Here is a 19752-nt window from a genome sequence, read left to right as displayed (position 1 = left end):
TATATATATCGAGCGAGTAAAATTTCACGAAATCAAAAAAGCCATTGCTATTAGAATCTATCGATATATTTTTATAAAATCATCGCTTGTATATTGTCACACTTTGTCACGAGTTATTTTCTTAGTGAAAACTCTCGAACTAATATTTCTTTTTGTAATAGATTTCCGACTCGTATTAGCGGAAAACCTGGATGATTCTCCTGAGGTAGCGCTATCATAACCCGAGTCGGTGGAGTATTCCTTTTTAATCTTCGCCTCTTGTATCGAAAGCGCGCTGCTCTTTATGTTTCCGAAAGATGGGTCCATCCAAGAATGCGCGCATATTTGTTGCAAACTGTACCTTTCATCGGAAATGTGATTCAAAATCCCAGCCACCAAGTCTTTATAAGGTTCACTAAGCTTTTCGGCAACTTTCGGAGGATATCGCGGAGGCAGCATTTGATCATGAATTAATGTTGATCTATTCCGATCTCGGAAAGGCATGACACAGCAGGCCATGATGTACAGGATTACACCCATGCTCCACAAGTCCGCGTTTCTTCCTTCGTAAGCAATCCCTTTAATCACCTCTGGTGCTGCATAAGCTGCACTTCCGCAGAACGTTTTGCTCAATTCCGAATTTCCTATTTCGCGAGCAAATCCAAAATCGGCAATTTTGATTTCATTGTTATTGCCGAGAAGTATATTTTCACACTTCAAGTCTCGGTGGACCACTCCCCTTTCATGAAGGTATGAAATTCCATCGCATATTGCAGTGAATAATTTTCGCGTCTCGCCTTCTTCAAGAGGACCCCGAAGCTGAACAAATTCCAGTAAATCGCCGTGCCCAGCAAATTCAAGGCATATATACGTTTTATTTTTTATATTAAAAGCATTATACATTTGAATAATATTAGGATGCTTAAGTCCATTTAAAATCTTCAGCTCGCGAGGCAGAAACTTTTTCTTGAACTCAACCGGGGCTGTTGCCCTATTAATAACTTTGAGGGCGACGCGGATAGACTCGTCATTATTTTCAGACTTCCAAATTGCAGATTTAACGTGGGAATAGCTTCCCTCGCCTATCTGTTTCTCTGGCGTAATTCCTAACTTTACCAATTCAACAACTTCATCTTCTTTATTGCCCGCCAACGAGGCATCCATGTATGGAAGAAGATGAGAATCCTCAATAAAACATAAATTTATATTTTCGACATACTAACGCTAGATTGAGTCAAACCTAGTAGAATATATAATTACGGTCAAACCGAATGATTTTGAACATTTCATAAACTACTTTTAGCATTGTTATCTCACAATTATTACGAATGAGAGAGTGATGCTCAAATATATTGACACGAAAACGAAGCGGCACGGGTATGCAACCTGGTCGATAGATAGTTCATTTTGAAAACTCCATAATAAACAATAATTAAAATGCGAAATTCTGGAGAAAAGCGAAACCTTAAAAAAGTTGAGAAATATCATCACAAAAACATAAACCCAGTTGAAACGAGGCTTGGGCCATAAATAAACAAACAAACCCGGAAATTTATTGAACTTTCGGGCTGTTGTACTTCTAAATTCAATAATGACCAATTCAATTATTGTATACAGTTATTCTAGAGAAAGACATACAGCATAAAAATGTGATTAAACACTACCGAGAATATCGGTCAGGTACCGAAGACTTATCGATCGAAAGTTAGGGGATCCCCAAAACAGCGCTCTTACTCCATAGTGAAACCTTGTGTTCCATCACTAATTAATTAATACCTCGCTAATTATACGACATAATTCGCCCAAAATCAATAGGCTACTGGTCCGAAATATGATGAATGCACATGCAAAATCTGCAGCAGATCCAATTTCACTTTCGGGAGATATCGCGTGCATGTAACAGACAAGCAAACAGACAGACAAACAGACAAATACCTATCAACATACTTACCGATTAAAATCGATGAGTAATAACACTAAGACTAAATTATATTATAACCTAACATTTAACAATTACCCGTTTGTTGAGCCAATAATTCAATTATAATTAGGCTTACCATAAATCTGAAACAAAAAACCGGGACGGTGCGATTTGGCAAACATTCGGTCGATTGCCAGTCTTGATAATATTGGAACGTCTACCATGCCATTGCGGGTATATACGGCTGTAAATCTCTACTGATCATTGAATTAGAAAAAACACAAAAAATTAGTTTGTATTATTCATTTAGACCAAAAGTATTAGTCCGCAGATGGAACCTTTCTCAAAAATTCTTGTTTTGATTTTGTCATAAAACTGATAACAAGAGACATCACCATTAAATTTGCAGGTTACGGAGTGGTTTTATATTTTCTTCTGGCATTCTGCACCTGCTTTCGGACCAAAATTTTTTAACAATGGAAAAAATCTTTTTAACAGATGCCGATGTTCCGAAAAACAAAATCAACCAATTTGCTGCAAATTCGAAATGCTAATATTTCTGTTAGAAAAAACGTTAAACATCTCTGTCCACTTAATTTCAACCGGCAAAGTAAGTCAAACTGCATTTGAACCATGCTCAGATAAATATCTCTTTATCAGTATTCGTCGAAAAGTGCATCGCTATTCAAAACCTGATCAGCTAACCAAACATATCATTTATCAATTTTGCAGACCAAACACTTCAGTCCAGTTTATTTCACTCTTCAAATTTGTCAATATGTGTGGCCTGGCAGCATTGTAGGCTTCATCGTGCAGCTCTATGTACGATAGACATTTCTCGTAAAAATCGCAAAATTTTTTTTTAAATACAAATTTTTTCCCTGCAAATTTAGCTTCACCTCTGACAGAATATTTGCAACATCTACGGCAGGGGTCGGCAACCTTTTGTCGCCCGCGGGCCAAAATTAAGGGTTGCGAGTCATTGGCGGGCCGCACATATTTTTAGAAAGTTGAAACTGAACGGATGATACTTTTTATATTAAAAATCAAGCAGTGATACATCTCTCGAATAGAATATAGATTTATTTCCTCATTGCATCTCAAAAAATCCATTTGAATATTTTCAACGCCATTGAACCCTTTGCACTTAGCATCAACTTTTCTGCGTTTTGTTGCCATTCGAGCTTGAAGTAAATCATCATTAAATTTAGAGGAGAACAGCGGAGCAATGCACCAACTCTCATTTATTTCAGGCTAAACGTGCAAAATTGGTCATGAATAGCAGTGTGATAGGTAAATGTCGGCTCCCAACGACACAGAATCATCCGAATTTGTTATCGCAAAATTGGTCAGTCGAGTCGATGCCTCAATGTTTTGTGCTTCCTGCTTTGGATATGATCGTTGACATCTGAACGTCCGCCATGACTAATAGAAAAACAGATCTGCAATGCGTACAGTGTACCTTTCCTCCTTCAGTTTGCTTCAAATGGGGAAAATATTTCTTCAACGCATCAGAAAACTTGTACTTTCTTTTTGGCATTTCGACAACTTAACGACATTGCAGTTAACGCCAGAAAACTCATTAAAACATATACCAATTGTGACATAACAATAGAGCGATTTCTCTCTCTGAACTAGCAAAGTGTGTCGCAAAACAGTGGTAAATGGGCTGTCACCGTTAAGAAAAAATTTGTAATAATAATGAATTTGAATTTTTTACCCATCTCGATAGTTTATCTAAACATTTAGTGTTTCATTTTAATCCATGCGAACTTTTTATTCCATGAAGTATTACGTTTTTCCGTCGAATTCATCAGTATTCTTCTTCCGTATAAGTTCACCTTATACTTCCTACATATCGGACTAATGAAAGATATATCTGGTGCTTGTTGTGATTATCTCAAATTTATGCTCACACGAAAAGTAAGAATTCATCGGGAGTCCTCGAACACTACATTCGGAGATTAACAAAATGTTCAGCAAAAATTGACGGCTCAGAATTTTAAGTAGGCCTACATGCTCTTTATGGTAGTGAACTCTCTAACAACAGGTCGTCCATTTTAAATGATTAAGCCGTTATATCGGCCCGGGAAGAATAATGTAATCCTATTCCATAAACTGCCGATTTACATAGAGTGAAAATTGTAAAATTCATCCATTGAAATTATAAAACGTTGTATTTGGAGCTGAATGAGTGAAAAAACTAATAATGTCTAATACAGTCCAAGGAAGAATTGAAAAAATGGCGGCGTCAAAAGTGCAATCATGTTGGGTTTTGTTGAAATGCTTTTCATCAAGTTTATTTTTTTTCTGTAATTCTCACCACGTTCGGCTTTAACCTTTAAATAGAACAATAACACCTAGGAATTTGATAGCAACACTAGAGCATTTCACCAAATCTGCATGGCTCGCATTTTTTCCGAAATATCTATACTCTATCAAAAACTATATTTATCACCCTTGAGTGGCGCGACCGTATAGACACTGCATATGTACCTCCTATATTTCGCCCATTCATGTTACCGGTATATGGTCCCACCACTCAAGGGTGCTGTATCTACGCCTAAATTTTTATTTTATCATTATGTAGGCTATATATGTATTTGGTGTATTGTGTTGTCCCTATTTATACATATTGTCTTGTCTTATAAACTCCCTTGTATAAACAGTTCTGTGTACTCCTCTATGGTGGCCCATCGTTGTCACGTGTAAAATTTAAAAAAAAAATGAAGAAATAAAATGAAAAAGCGAAAATAAAAAAATAGTTGTAAAAAAACATAAAAATAATTGAAAAAAAAAAAATAAAAAAAAAATTGAAATTAAAAAAAAAATTGAAAAATGAAACAAAAAAAAAAAAATTAAAAAAAAAATTAAAATTAAAGAAAAAAATTAAAAAAAAAAAAAAATTGAAAAAAAAAATTGGATAAAAGAAAATAAAAAGGTTGACAACGATGGTCCGCCTCGTGGCCCATCGTTGTCACGCGTTTTTATTTTTGAAAAATTTGATGCTGCTTGGGACCAACGTTGTCAGGCTTAATCCTACACGCACAAATGTGTTTCCTGGGTTTCTAACTCACTACTGATTTTCATGAGCAATATCCAATAAATTCAACATGAAAATGTTCTATAAATTCTCCATGCTACAAGTTCAACCACAAGCAATATATTTATAATAATGATAAGAGAATATAGAATTGGATACGAAAATTTGTTTTTACGTGTAGAAGGTAATTTAATTGGAAAATGCTGCTTAACTGCTCAGACACTCGTGCGATGCCGGTACGGTACCGTCTGACCGTACCGGTACCCATGCAATCACTCGTGAAAGAATGGGAGATACGGATAGTCTCGTAGAATATAGTCTACTGAAACACTCTCTGCGCCTGCCCCATACCGTACAGCCGTAACGTACCGATCCAGACAAATGATAAATCGCCCGTGCTCAACCATTTATTTCAATCCATACCTCGACTCACTATATTCTACTAGGATCATGGTATGGATTGAAATAAATGGTTGAGCACTGGCGATTTATCATTTGTCTGGATCGGTACGTTACGGCTGTACGGTATGGGGCAGGCGCAGAGAGTGTTTCAGTAGTCTATATTCTACGAGACTATCCGTATCTCCCATTCTTACATGAGTGATTGTATGGCTACCGGTACGGTCAGACGCAAAGCGACTATAACCGACTACCGGTATTTGGTAAGATGGTACGGTACCGGCATCGCGAGTGTGCAGACAACTGAGTAGTTAAGCAGCATTCTCCAATTAAATTACCTTATACACGTAAAAACAAATTTTCCGAATTTTCGTATTCAATTCTATATCCTCTTATCATTATTATAAATATATTACTTCTTGTTGAACTTGTAGCATGGAGAATTTATAGAACATTTTCATATTGAATATTGATCAAGAAAATCAGTAGTGAGTTTGAAACCCAGAGAACACATTTGTGCGCGTAGGATTATGCCTGACAACGTTGGTCCCAAGAAGAAGCAAATTTTCTAAAAATAAAAACGCGTGACAACGATGGGCCACGAAGCGGACCATCGTTGTCAACCTTTTTATTTTCTTTTTATTCAATTTTTTTTTTTTTGATTTTTTTTTTTTTTTAATTTTTTTTTTTGTTTTTTTTTTCGTTTTTATTTATTTATTTTTTTTTAATTTTAATTTTTTTTTTCATTTTTTTTTTAATTATTTTTATGTTTTTTTACAACAATTTTTTTATTTTCGGTTTTTTATTTTATTTTTTATTTTTATTTTCAATTTTACGCGTGACAACGATGGGCCACCATACTCCTCCCTTACCACTTTCGCCACACCAACCCATTGCCCCACCTTAAACAAGTGTCTGTATAAGGGACCATATCATATGCATTTAATCTAACATTTTTTGTTCTGTTACTTTCTGTCAAAAGGGGTGCATGTCGCACATTTGTGTTTTAGGCCAGTGCGGTCTTGTGCATGCGTCCCGTCTCCAATATTAATATTGTCAATTTTTTATATTGCTTACTACTACGAGACTAATAAACATAGCTTACATACATACATAGTTTGATCGTAGTGTTTGTTCAAGCTTGTATTACATTGTTATGAATAACTTTTGTGGTGAATTTTTTAGTAAATTCAGAAATAAATAAATTTTGCATCAGAGCGAGTTGAGCTTAGCAGCCGAAAATATGAGAAAATTTTTGAGGTAGGCCTACACGAGCGTAAATATATTTGTATGAGGGGTACAGAGGAACAAAAAGTTTGGAAAACCCTGCTCTATGCGGTCCATATAATAAAACAAGGGTCGGCAAACTACGTCGGTTCACTGAATTATACTAATAGGCCGCGAGCCGAGGCCCTGAAAAACGCCTAGAACGTGAGTTTCGTAGCGCACGTCAGGTAACTACCTGAAAATGATTTTAAAATGTTCCTTAAAAATTCAGTAACAAATATTGCCTTGTTCCCACTTCCAAAAGTTGCACGTTTTACGGAAAAGACGCTTTTACTACAGGAAATATGTGCTACGATCTGTCCTATATTCTCTACATTTTCGGCAATGAACAATGACTTCTGCATGATGTAACAATTGAATCGAATCAGCTGTTAGCGAGCGGATGAATATTAGTTATTACTGCTCGATCTTGCGTTGAGTTGGGCAGCCTTTCCATAGCCCTGTTTAGTTTTTTATTAGTTAAGTTATGCTAAGACGTTGTTAAAAAATGTATAAGTAAGTTATTAAACACTTGTAGATCCTTACCACGGATATGGGCCGTGAGACGAAGCCTTGAAAACGCCCAGAAAATGAGTTTCGTAGCGCACATCTGGTAACTAAATAAATTCTTCAGTTTTGTGTGAAAAAGAGCATACTGAACGCATTACCGCTTGTTCCACAATCCTGATGCGAAATTGAATATAGGAGGTTCTCGGAAATTCATTAACCATAAGTTTACAACACATACATAAGAACTATGCAATTCGAGAGTCCTACAGCACACTAACACAAATGTATTCCTGTAATGTTTTGCCTGACCAAAATCGGACTTCCTCAGTCAATCATAATTTATTAGGTAGATTACGAAAAATATGGCATACATGTAACCAACAACAAAAAATACTTTAATTGTGTGACAGGAGTCGCGAGTGACCTCGAAAGCAGCGACACCAACAACGCTGATTCACATTAGCGAATAAATCTTATCTAATAACTACAAGCAGTTTACAACAAGAACAGCATAAAAAGCTACATCCATTTTATAGAAGCTATCAAGTATCAAACGTATTTATTTTTAAGCAATGAAGTCACAAATTAACATCGTTAGCACGAAAACACAATTAAATTAGTTATTTCTCACTTAGAAATTTACCAGAAAAGTCAAGAAAATTAAATAAATGTACAATATGTACATAACACAGTGAACAGAAATATTACAATTAGTCTTTTTTTAAATTATGTGGTTATGTATTTGAACAAAGGCAATATTATTTCTAGAAACAGGACTACGACACTAACAAATGTCCGAAAATAAAAAACAAATAAATGATACTTATTAAATCAACTGCAATATCTAATTCACTTTCTTCTGAATTGTTTTCGAAATCCACTATCTCGAAAATCGACTTTTCCTCTATAAGTGTACTGTGATTTTGCAGTCAATACAAAAACAAGAATCTGTGCAATTTAAGTTGATTTTGGCACACTTGCATAAATTATTTTGACTATTTTTCTTACACTTGCAGTTTGCCAACTCAAGAACTGATTTGAGGGCCACATGCTTCTTCAGTGAATTATTGTTGGGTGGAAGAATTTAATCCTTATGTTTGCCAGTGTTAAACAGACGTGCCCTGGTATCATTTACATTCTTCATATCCTCTTCATACAGTGAACAAACAAATTCCTCAGCTTTATTTATTGATGCCTCGTTAACTTCAAAAGATCTTCATAGTTGAGAAAAAAAATGAATTGAAAACCTCAATGAAGTAAGTCTCCAACATGAGTTTGATGGGCAGTTCCAATTGCAGAAAAGTGCTAAAGTATTTCAATATGAATAGCCCATCTAAGCTGTTTGCAACTATTATGATTCTCATATACCTTTACGCTTCAAGACTTCTTGTTTAATCCATTTTATAGCACTGATAGCAGCAGGGATTAGAGCCTGCGTTAGGTCGGATTGGTGGAACATTGCTGTTTTCTTTTGTAGTACAGTATCTAAAATGAGGAAGAAAATCATATTGGGAACAGCATGAGTGTAAAAATACCACTAAATACCTTGAATACATAATGCATTTTATCTGATGTACTCAATGAGCGTATAATCTCATTGCATGTACTACAGTCCAGCAGTGTTTCCATACCATTACTAGACTATATCTACACTAAATTTTGATATATCACAGTCTGAAATGCCCTATGACAGTATGAGTATGGACTATAGATTATATTTTAAAACATCAACTGTCTGTCTACAACTTGATTTCTCACCTCTCAATCGTTTCCAATGCTACTTTTCTTTCCACTCCGGCATAACTTATCATTGCTTCCCAGGTTCTTGTCGACTCTATGAATATAGATTTAGACCAACCGACATTAGTAAAATTGATTATTTTCTTCTCTTTCACACAACCGTGCATTACAGAAACAGCCATTAATTTTTATTTCCAATATGCTATGGCCTGTATAGTAGTATAAGTCTGCTGAATAGTCAAGAAAAGTCATTAAATTAATCATAAACATTTCATGCAAGCCAGAAAATATCGTTGTTTGTGACATATTATTCTAGGTCTAGCCTTCCTTGGAGTTACCGCACCGTACCGGTACCTATTTAACAACGTGTTATGAGCTAATGCTCAACTAAAATTGCTATTTATGGTAAGAATATACAAGCGTTTATTATCTTACTCATACTTTTCAACACCTCCTTAGAATAACTGAACTAATAATAACTGAAAAAAAAAACTATGGAAAGGCTACTCAACGCAAAAGTGCGCAGTAGTAGTACATCTGATATTCATCCGACCACTGGGGATCCACCTACAGCTGACTAATTTGTTTGTTACGTCATGCAGAAGTCTGCGTTCATTGGCCCATGATACCGGAAAAGCAGAGAAAATAGGACAGATGGTAACACATATTTATTGTAGTAAAAGCGTCTTTTCTGTAAAACGTGCAACTTTTGGAAGTGGGAACAAGGCAATATCTGTTACTAAATTTCTAAGGAACATTTTAAAATCATTTTCAGGTAGTTACCTCATGTGCGCTACGAAACTGAAAGATAAATGGCCTCGGCTCGCGGCCTATAAGAAAACAGCTGTATTGACGATCATATTCTTTACGTGACAGAATTTGTTTTGAGACACTAAAATGTATTATAATCTAACAAATATATAATTCCCAATCACTCGTTTAATGAGCTTATATTTAGACAAATGGCAACAGAACGTAAAAAAGTTGATGCTGAGTGCAAATGGTTTAATGACGCAGAAAATATTCAAATGGTCAGTCTTCGCGCACTGCTTGGAATTTACCTGAAATGTGGGTAAAGAAATGTGATTCATTGGCCATTCCTTCGGTTTTCCGATGAAATCGTGATTTGGCACTGGGAGTTGGCGTCATGGTTGAGTAGACTTTCTCATTTCTTGGAATCCTTACTGGTGGCCTTTCCACGACTTTTTAGAACCTCTGTGATGTGTAGTGGGCCGGAACTACAATTTTTCAACTAGTGTAAATATAATGGGGTTCACTCTTCTGTTTACACTTGCAATGTAGCCGACCGGATGAGTAAGATTTTAGGTAGTTATGAGTGCCATAATAGCGAAATGAAATCTCGATACCGACAAGCCTCTATTCAGTTCTTTATCGTCGCCGCCGATGCTATTTCGGGCGATCGTACGAGTATTTGGCAAGCTCTATGACGTGATTGTGACGTCGTAGTGACGTAATTTTTGGATGGCGTAGTCAGGTGAGGGTTAGGATTGGCATGTCAAAAAATTGTTATGCTACGCCTACTAGAAGTACGTTAGGTACGAAACTACACGAGACCCTTCTCGACTACCAGACTCCCCGACAACTTACCGTACTGTACTTAGCCCCCTTTTCGCATGTTCGCTAGGAATTTAAGAGTTAAAATCTTATACACTAGTACGGGTACATTATGCCTGTGAAGAATTTGTGTAGCGGTATGTCTGTAACACAGTATTATGTTACTGGTCTGCGATTAAAGGGATTCCGAAATTTTGAGTAACATAGGGCACGGGACCGGTATCAGCACATGCAACTTCCTTCATTTCTTAAATATTTAAGAAACCACGAACCAGGAGTAACCGCCTATCTTCGCGTTTTGTTCATTGTCTGATTGTGCTAAACTTAGAAATACGCTCGCCGCCACACCTCTGATTACACTCCATGGGTTCGCGGGTTCGAATCCCATGCGGTGATAGTTATGTGCGAGAGGGTTGTTGTTGAGAGATTGTTTGAAACATAGCACATTATTTGGATAAGTTTTTCAAGCTGTGGAAGTCGAAGGTTGAGGTTATGCACCATCAGCAGTGTTTCTAGAACGAGTGAGGTATAAATTTCAGAATTAGCACATCATAAAGTAATTTGTCTATCTGATAAAAAAGCAATCTGAAGTAGTATGATGATCTGCTACAACATTGCTACTTATTAATTGTTTGTAAGTCATTATGTTGATACCGTATTTAAAAGGCTTACCATTTGCTTTTACTGATTTTGTTTCTGAATGGAAATTTTGTTTGACAAATGGATTATTATATAGATTTATAACACTTCTTAAATGTCATCATATGATGCTACATTTCTTCTGTCCCTGCAGAACTGTTTGTCATCCACTCAATTTTTAATTTTTTTGTCTTTAAGATATATTAAACCATTTTTAACTTTGGTCTATAACAAAGAGCGCTTTGTATAGAATAGAAATGGACAATTTATTTGGGAAGGAACAACAAACATATGTACTGATTGTTGAAAATATTTCATAATAATATTGAAAAAACGGTTTGTAATGATTGCACATGAATTATAATAAGTTGAGCATTATCATAATTACTATGAACCAAGCAGATGTTTGGGCTGTGATAATAAAGAAAATGAGCTTTGGAAATATTCACGTCAAAGATTTAAGTTCAATTTGTGAAATTTTCGCAGCTACTAGCTTGCGAAAATAACTCCAGGAAGAAATAGATGTCGATGTAGTTTTATATGAAACATTCAGCTTAAAAGTAATTTTGCAAGCTTGAAATTTTGCACAGATAATCTTTTGTGAAACTGTGTTTTTGTGAGAGCAAGCTTAAATATGAATGCACTTGTGAGAATGGTATTTTGCAGTTTGACCACATAAAAATGAATTTCTCTGTCATGACTGATTGATGATTGGATTTTATTAATAAAAATAAGGTTTTTGTTGATTGCTTACTTCACACTTCAATTCTACAGTGTAGTGTAGTAGGAACTCCTTGTTTAGAAAAATACTACTTCAAAGTTTTAACCTTTTACTGATTTTTAGGGATAAAGTGATATTAATCCTTTGATTTAAATAAAGTTTTTCTAGAATGCTCTAGCTCTAATTCCAAAGTTTTTATTCTGTATTTATTTCACTTTGTCTTTCAGAATAAATTGGAAATTTTCTTCAAAAAAATTCTGTTCAATCTATTCTGTTTTCATAATTACAGAACTTACACTGTCAATTTTCTCGTCAATAGTCAAGAGGATGTTGTTTAAATTTACATTGGCTCACTTGTATTTATAGCTTTAGAATGATAGGCTATTCTATTATTTCAAATTGATATTCTCATAGTGCAGAAAATTGTAATACCTGCCAATTTTATAAGGTTGAGTTAACATGAAAAATAGGTTTGAACCTGAACTTGAAATTATGCTTGAAAGTTCCTCTTTTGTTTTTGAACTGGCTTTTGCTGCAAATAAACTCTTTGACTGCAAAAATAAGATTCTGATTATGATAAATTTTTAAAAATGTTTTTTTTTTCTATATAGTACCATCAATTCAAAATTTTGTCCTAGTTTTTTCAATCATTTTTTATAGTTTACAAGTGTAAAAATCCTGTTTGTTATCACAATTTCATATTCCTTGTTACTCCAGCTATGCAAAGAGGAAATCAGAGTTTAATGTGTCATGAGTCGTTATCATTCATCTCATGAAATGCAGGTTACTCACGCTTTAGAGATATTGCTTTCATAATTTGATATTTGGAATGAAAAATTGCAATATTACATTGGTATTCATATGAGAAAGCTTAGGCCTATAATCCATACTTCAACGAACTAAATTGATTGTGGGTTTGCCAATTTTGATTGAATACTTGAATTTATAGCTATGAGTGTTGGATGTTTGTTTGCTTGTAAGTTTGTTCATTTAGATATAACAAATTTTGTACCACCTGTTGTATCATCTTGATTAGGTTTTAAATTAATTAAAACCTTTCGAGTGGAATCCTCAAAGAATTTAGCTCATTAGTAAATTTACAGTTTGGTATTTGAGTAATAAAGGGTGTTCATAAATTCCTGTTATTAAATTGAGTGAAAACTTTGATGTGCTGATGATGGACATAATTATGAAGGTGTAATAAATGAAGTGAAAAAGCTTTGGGTCACTGTGAATAGGACTTTATGTTCACTGTCTGGTACTTTCTTTTCATGTAAATTTATCCTTATCAATCACATTAATTTATAATTTTATTGTTGGGGAGTTGGGACATACATAATTTTACGAATAGTTAAACCAACATGAGTTAATTTAACTTTGTTTGTTAGGTAGTATAAAAAAATTCTGCTTTGTTTGTTGCCTTGTGTGGTAATTATAAGCTTTCTGTCACAATAGCTTATTTACCGCGATATATCAATGCCATTTCTAATAATTGCTATAGGATCGTGGTCATCGGAATATTTTGTTTATACATCAGATGAATAATTTTCATGTAAATAAATTATCGTATATTATGAGAAAGTACTTTTGTAGTATGTTTAAATACATGCATTCTATGATGTGTAATCATATATCTATAAGGTTAGGGTTTTCTATTTTGTGTTGCTATAATTCCATATAAATATGTCAATCATCATAAACATGAAACAATAAAATAAAATGTTTTCAATGTTACAGTTGTAATAGGTAATGGTATGAATAGATTGAAATATAAATTTGGGAATTTTTATATTGAAAGTATAATGTCATATAATATCGGTTGTTTTATTGATTTGTTTGTTACCTTTGATAAAAGTCAAGGCTATACCAATTTACCAACCAATTCCATCTGCAGTCAAGTGGATACCAGGGCTCTCGTGTTTGAGTAAGAGGTGTTTAATCAAATAAAAACAGATGTCATTACCAGTATTATTATGAGACAAGATAGTCTGTGTAATATTAATATCTAATTGATGTATTTAAAACTACAAATTGAATCTTATTATTTTTTGCAAAATTTTATGAGAAGTCTTTCATTCATGGGGAGTATTCCATGGAAAACGTTTATTAAGATAGTATCCAAATGTCTGATTATGAGTACTTATACTGGGAAAATTTAGTCTATGCAAACATTAACAGGAGCTTTCAGGGTTAGGATTTCGAGCTATTGTTTAACATATAAATAAATCGTTTTTGAGCACTGGAGATAGAAACATCTTTTTGTTGAAATTCTATTGCTGCAACATACTGATAAGGAACTACTAAGACACACTATATTAGCAGATCTTTCCCAGCTAATATAATCTTATATATGGCAGAGAATTCTTGCTGGTAAATTATGTCAAAAATCTGTTTGTTAGTTTCTGCCTCAATTTTTTGTATCCCATCAATTCCAAATATTTCAGACTAACTTTTCAATGCCAAATCCATAGTTTATATATATGATATAACAGATATTCTTAAAAATATAACAGAATTTTTTTTATAATAGTAACATAATAATTTTATTCGAGTTATACAGGGTGTTCATTAATAAGTCATGCTACAATTTTCATTTGTTGTGAAGTCAGTTCTCATATATTTAATTTCAAGTTTGTTTTATTTTATTTGGTAATTTTTTTTGACCTCATTTGACACATGTTCAGATTTCAAAAATGAATTCTATATTTCCATCCTTTCAAGACATTTGAAAGATATTTCACATGTTTTAAACTTTTTTAAAGGTGTAGCTCGCTCTTCAGAATTCTTCATTTTTGATTTGTGTGTAATATAAATAAACTATCTATCACCTGTAGGGACCTACAAACAATATATTGTATCAATAAGTTCCCAGCAACATGAAAAATTCCATGCCTTTATGATGACCCTGCATAACTGAATTTATTGTTATGTATCAATCTGGGCAACAATTTCGAAAAATCGAATAACATCAACGTAATAAATTTATTTTATAATTCTTATAGATCTTAAATTTATAAGCACTCACAATGTATTTAGTTATACTGGATGTTTCGTCCTAATTATAAATTGTAAATGCCGCATGTAAATGCAGCTAAAGCCTGTATTCTGTTAACAGATTTTTCTTCAATAATTTAGACTCTCAATCATTATTATTAATTGTAATTTAAATTGAACAATTTTTCTCATTTGTGATGCATTATACCATAACCGTCACTACTTCTGGGTGGCTTCACCAGTATTTCTGTTCTTTCTTCTGGAGTTGAAATCAAGGTTAGTACATTTTATTATACTAATATATTATTCTTTTTGACATGATCCATAAATAAACAGTATCCCAATAAGGAACTCACCGTATGACCACGCTTATTTGAACATAAATATCATTGTGGTTTTAAAACAGGACAAAATGTAAACTATTCCTGTTTGACATTTATCATCGTAAATTACACTGTGATCTCTTAGAATTAGTGTGACTAACCTAACTTGAATGTGGCAATTAAGATTGTCATCACAACTCGTTTAGAAGGTGTTTAGGAAACTGTAATGCAACTATGAGCGTTAATTTGTATAAACTTATGTCGTTTATTATTGTTTAAATTGCTTAGCTTCATATATTTTCAGTTACAATAAATCCTTATTTTGCCAAATACTGAATCAAAATATAAACTAATTCTGGGTATGAAAATGAAATGCACACATGTCTGGGGCGTTAAATTAAGTATAAACTGATTTAGTTTATTATTGTTTAAAATGCTTAGCCTTATATATATTTTCAGTTATAATAAATCTTTATTTGCCCAAATACTAATTTAAAATGTAAACAAGATCAGGGTATCAATATTGGGTAGGCCTATTATGTATGCCTTGGCAGTGAGTCCTGTTGGGAAATAAGAAAATGGAAAGGATAGTTTTTTACCTAATGTTTTGTCAATAAATACTAAGCAGTCCGTACTCCGTACTATAATTTAAATAATTAGTATAGGGCATATTCGAGATTTGCTCTTTATAAGGATTTTCATATTGAATTTTTTTTTGTTTTTTACAGTGTAACTTTGGGTTTTATTTTAGTTTAAATATAGATTGAATTGGTGCCTGCGAAGTCATAATTCATGTTGGCTCGCTTCGTGAAGTCTGATATATATCATAATTTCCATTCGAAAATGATGAGTTACATTAAAATACCGTCACATTTTTTTAAAAACCTGTTTTGAAGACCTGTTACAATTTCATAATGCAAATCATGTTCCAATAAATGTCTTAAAAACCTTTGATTTAAAATCCTGCACCCAAATCTCAGTCCTCAGTCAACTAAAACTGCTCATTCACACAGAAAATATGTTATATAATCAAGTCCTTGTGACTGCTTCATTTCTGCTTGCATAATTTCCTAAACCTCAAATTAAATTATGTGGGTAGTTGCACATTGTTTGCTGGTATGTCGATACAGTGTTTCATTGTCTTTTCTTCAATTTTAGTTTTATTGTATTATTGAAACGCCTGATATCCGCCTGATAGCCTATCCTTTTGGTAACACAGAATGTTAAATGTTTTCTGGAATTTTTATATATTTTTCCCTTTTCTCTTATTTTATTACAAAATATGCTAATTGTTTTTCTTTGTCATATAAAATTGAAGCATCCAATCCAAATTAACAGTTTATTAAACTTTTTTTGAATGTGACTATTTAGGTAAGGTGTTAAAAAAAAATATTCAAATTTTTGATGTTTTGTAAAATACCATACTTAATTTGGTACCAACAAAGAAAATCGATTCACTGTAACTGGGCAGATTTATCAAATTCTGATCATGAATTACCAATGCTGCTTGTCACACTCGGTTGATTTTTGGATTGGATGTTGTTTATTATTGCTATTGTAGACAAGACTCTAGTCCTGTTGGGTCTTTGTGAGCGAAAATTGTGTGTTTATGAAATCATTTGCCAAGGTTGTGTTTTGTGTACAGCACTGTGCAGTGTGCACCCATCATTTTTTGCAAAGATGAAACGAGTGAAGGGTTTTTCAGTTAGAGTTTTGCTATAACATGCTCTTGGTCTTTGATATTATTAATTAGCAGTTACGGTATTTGCTTGAGTTGGTAGTTTCAAAAATTTTGTACTTATATTCAATGTACAGTATTTCTTGTATAATACGGTTAGGTTTAATTATGCTGCACATAATATAAATTACCTAATCTTTTTGGAATCAGGATCAAAATTGTCCAGAATTCAGGCACATATTCTAAAACTGGCGAATTTTTATTCGAAAAACACCTGAAAAATATCTTCGAATTGTAAACAAACTACCCAACCTGCTTTCATATAGAGAAGTTTTATCAAATTTTTCACACTATCTAGCTATGATTTCTATTGAATTTCATGCTAATTTTCAAAGTTCATCATTCTAGTTTTTGTAAAAAAAAATTCATTTTATGCTAATTCATAAACACATTGCTTCATTTTTTGCCACAGTCGTCACACTGAAATTAAAAGCAAATCTCAAAATTTTGAAGGGAAAGATGATGCAGGATTATGGATCGATCGACCACCAAGCAGGTGAGATGGATAAAACAGTTAATACCGGTATTTCTAGATGATAAATTCAAATTTTGCATCTTTTCCATTTTTTTCAAGTATTCAATGTTTTATTTAATAGGCTATTCAATTATTATATCAATTATTTAATTTGGTTAATTGAGCAAGTATTAATACCGATGTATAAACAATTTTTCGTCAAGATTCAATTATATTTAGTCCAATTAGAATTTCAATTTTATTATGGAATCATGTTTGTTTTATTTTGTTTTATACAAACAATATTTGGTATTGGTGAATTCCCTTTCAATTCAAAATATGTTATTAAGATTTAGAACGCAACGTAATGTCCAAAAACATACTTTTATTGCTACTGGTATATCCATATGCCAGAAATTTATATTTTTTAAATTTGCTTATATGATTCATGCAAACTACTGGGCCCTAGTTTGACCTATTCTGTAATGAGGATGTGAACGCTCTGATGAGTTTGCTCATGCACTGTATTTTCTATATTTAATTCAAATAAAATTGTCAATTTTGAACTTTGAATCAAAATTCTATTCATTTTGCAGTATTTAGTTTTAGATTTTTTAAGTCCATAATATGCTTAATACCAGTGTAAATGACATTCAATAAATATTGCATTTGTTTTAAATTCCATATGTTAGACTTTCATACTGACAAAATGTAAACAATCAATTTAAAATCTTTACCGTTTGTATTCAGAATTCAATGTGTGCTCCTTGGTTTTCTCACGTAAATCACTTCCTCTGTTGCGCACCATTGAAAATGAAATATAGATCTTAATAAAACTAATAACACAAATTAAAATACTGAATTAATAATGTAATATTGAGTCATTGCAATTTGAATAATTTCAATCCATGCATCTGTAGTGTCAGCTTTCAGACAACATACATTATTAATGTGTAGATTACATGTGTTTCAGTTATGAGTTATTATAATAAACCTAGTGTGAAGTATACATGTATCACATATGGGTAATCTATATCATGTAAATATTCTTGCAAAACAATGTTATGTTTTGTTGCATAATTTATTTTTCTGGTAAATGTTATCGTTCTGGCTTATAGTACGGCAAGGTGATGTGGTAATATACATTTTGTCTGATTTTAGTGAGTCTTTCGGTTTGAAATATTTTGAAAAGTTGCGCATTTTATTACTTTTTCACCTAAGGTCACGTTTCCCATCCAGGAAACAGCATTTCTTCCACAGAAGGGAATTTTGCTTTGCATTTGCTGTAGTATTACTAATATTCTTCATTAATGCAATAACACTTATATGTGTACACATTATAAACTACCGTATATTCTCGCATATAAACCGAGTTTAAAACTCAAAAAAAAGTTGCCAAACTGAAGTGTTGACTTATACGCGCATAACTCTGATCGCACTAAAGGGTCGGCTAATGGTTATCATTTTCATTAATTCTCTTCTGCAACCATTCGCTGTGATATGTGTTACGATTTGTAGAGTCGGCTTATATGTGAATTTTTATAAATTCACTGTTTAGGACCGTTTACATACATATTTACTACTGTTCAAAAGCCAGAGTGCACCTTGTGCATAACGCTAGCTAAGGGTCCATAAAAGATTGAACAAATAAAGTGGTTTTATGGGTAGTGAGGGAGAGAGAACTAAAGAGTTCCAAAACGAGCAAAAGAAGGAATTAGGGTAATTGTAAGGTTAGAAACAATTGTGGCTTATGGCTTTGTTCAGTAAACAAACCCAGATTTTACAGAAATTCAGACTTTTATAAAATGCTTTACTTTGAGTTCATTTTTAATTTGTGTATTACCTTTGTCTCCAAGCTATCAAAATGTAATAAAACATTATTAGAAATTATCCAATAATATTACTTTTTAAAGTTTTCGAATTATAATGTTGTTTTGAGTCGCGAAAGTAAAAAAATGCAATTTTCTTTACGCTTGACATTAACTAGCAAATTACTGCAACATAATATAGTCTAGTACACAAAAGCACTTGATTTTGTTTCACATTGCTGTGGTATAAGGCTTTGTTTGGCGGAGTTTTGGCATAAACAATAGACAGTGGAAAATATAATGATAGTCGGGCTACAAAAATCTTTTCATTCACAGTAATTGTAATTTATATGGTATTTCGATGTTTCTTTTCTTTTTGAAGGGCAAAAGTAAGTTTTTTATGGTATTATTGAGGACATTTTTAAGATCTGGAATTTTTTAGGGCTTCCAAGTATAATATGTTGTATTAGGTTTATTGAGAACAAAATTTTTTTGAATTGTAATATGATAAAATGTATTTTATACTACAATTAAAGTACATGCAAGATGCAACTATGCCTTAATTACCAAGTAAAAACTCTAATATTGTGTAATATGTAACCAAATTTCAATGATAATTATGAATATTCTTTGAAATCTTTA

The 19752-nt window shown here is 33.0% G+C and overlaps 2 protein-coding genes and 1 long non-coding RNA gene across 3 annotated transcripts in view; 1 reads left to right on the top strand and 2 right to left on the bottom strand.

The window, feature by feature from the left end:
• Positions 1 to 54: 54 nt before the first annotated feature.
• On the bottom strand, positions 55 to 1234 carry LOC120326501 (testis-specific serine/threonine-protein kinase 6-like). The gene has a single exon (XM_039392811.2). It carries the CDS (start codon positions 1141 to 1143, stop codon positions 97 to 99), a length of 1047 nt encoding a protein of 348 aa, XP_039248745.1. The 5' UTR covers positions 1144 to 1234; the 3' UTR covers positions 55 to 96.
• A 6632-nt stretch (positions 1235 to 7866) lies between these two features.
• LOC144422269 (uncharacterized) lies at positions 7867 to 9082 on the bottom strand. Its single transcript, XR_013475249.1, has 2 exons — positions 8877 to 9082; positions 7867 to 8603 (listed from the first exon to the last, which is right to left on the bottom strand). It is a non-coding gene; the product is annotated as an uncharacterized LOC144422269 (long non-coding RNA).
• Positions 9083 to 14902: 5820 nt separating this feature from the next.
• The window catches only part of LOC120327114 (serine/threonine-protein kinase D1-like), a 28958-nt gene continuing 24108 nt past the window's right edge, over positions 14903 to 19752 (top strand). The window contains exons 1-2 of the mRNA XM_039393512.2: positions 14903 to 15063; positions 17261 to 17344. Coding sequence (XP_039249446.1) covers positions 17308 to 17344 — 37 coding nt within the window. The 5' untranslated portion in view covers positions 14903 to 15063; positions 17261 to 17307. The remainder of the gene's footprint in view (positions 15064 to 17260; positions 17345 to 19752) is intronic.

The sequence above is a fragment of the Styela clava genome, chromosome 4, assembly GCF_964204865.1.
Source record: "Styela clava chromosome 4, kaStyClav1.hap1.2, whole genome shotgun sequence".
NCBI classification, from domain to species: Eukaryota; Metazoa; Chordata; class Ascidiacea; order Stolidobranchia; family Styelidae; genus Styela; species Styela clava.
This window is presented reverse-complemented; position numbering and strand designations above follow the sequence as displayed.

Bases quoted from the DNA above. Each gene is read 5' to 3' on its own strand.
- LOC120326501 (XM_039392811.2), bottom strand. From the start codon at position 1,143: ATGGATGCCTCGTTGGCGGGCAATAAAGAAGATGAAGTTGTTGAATTG.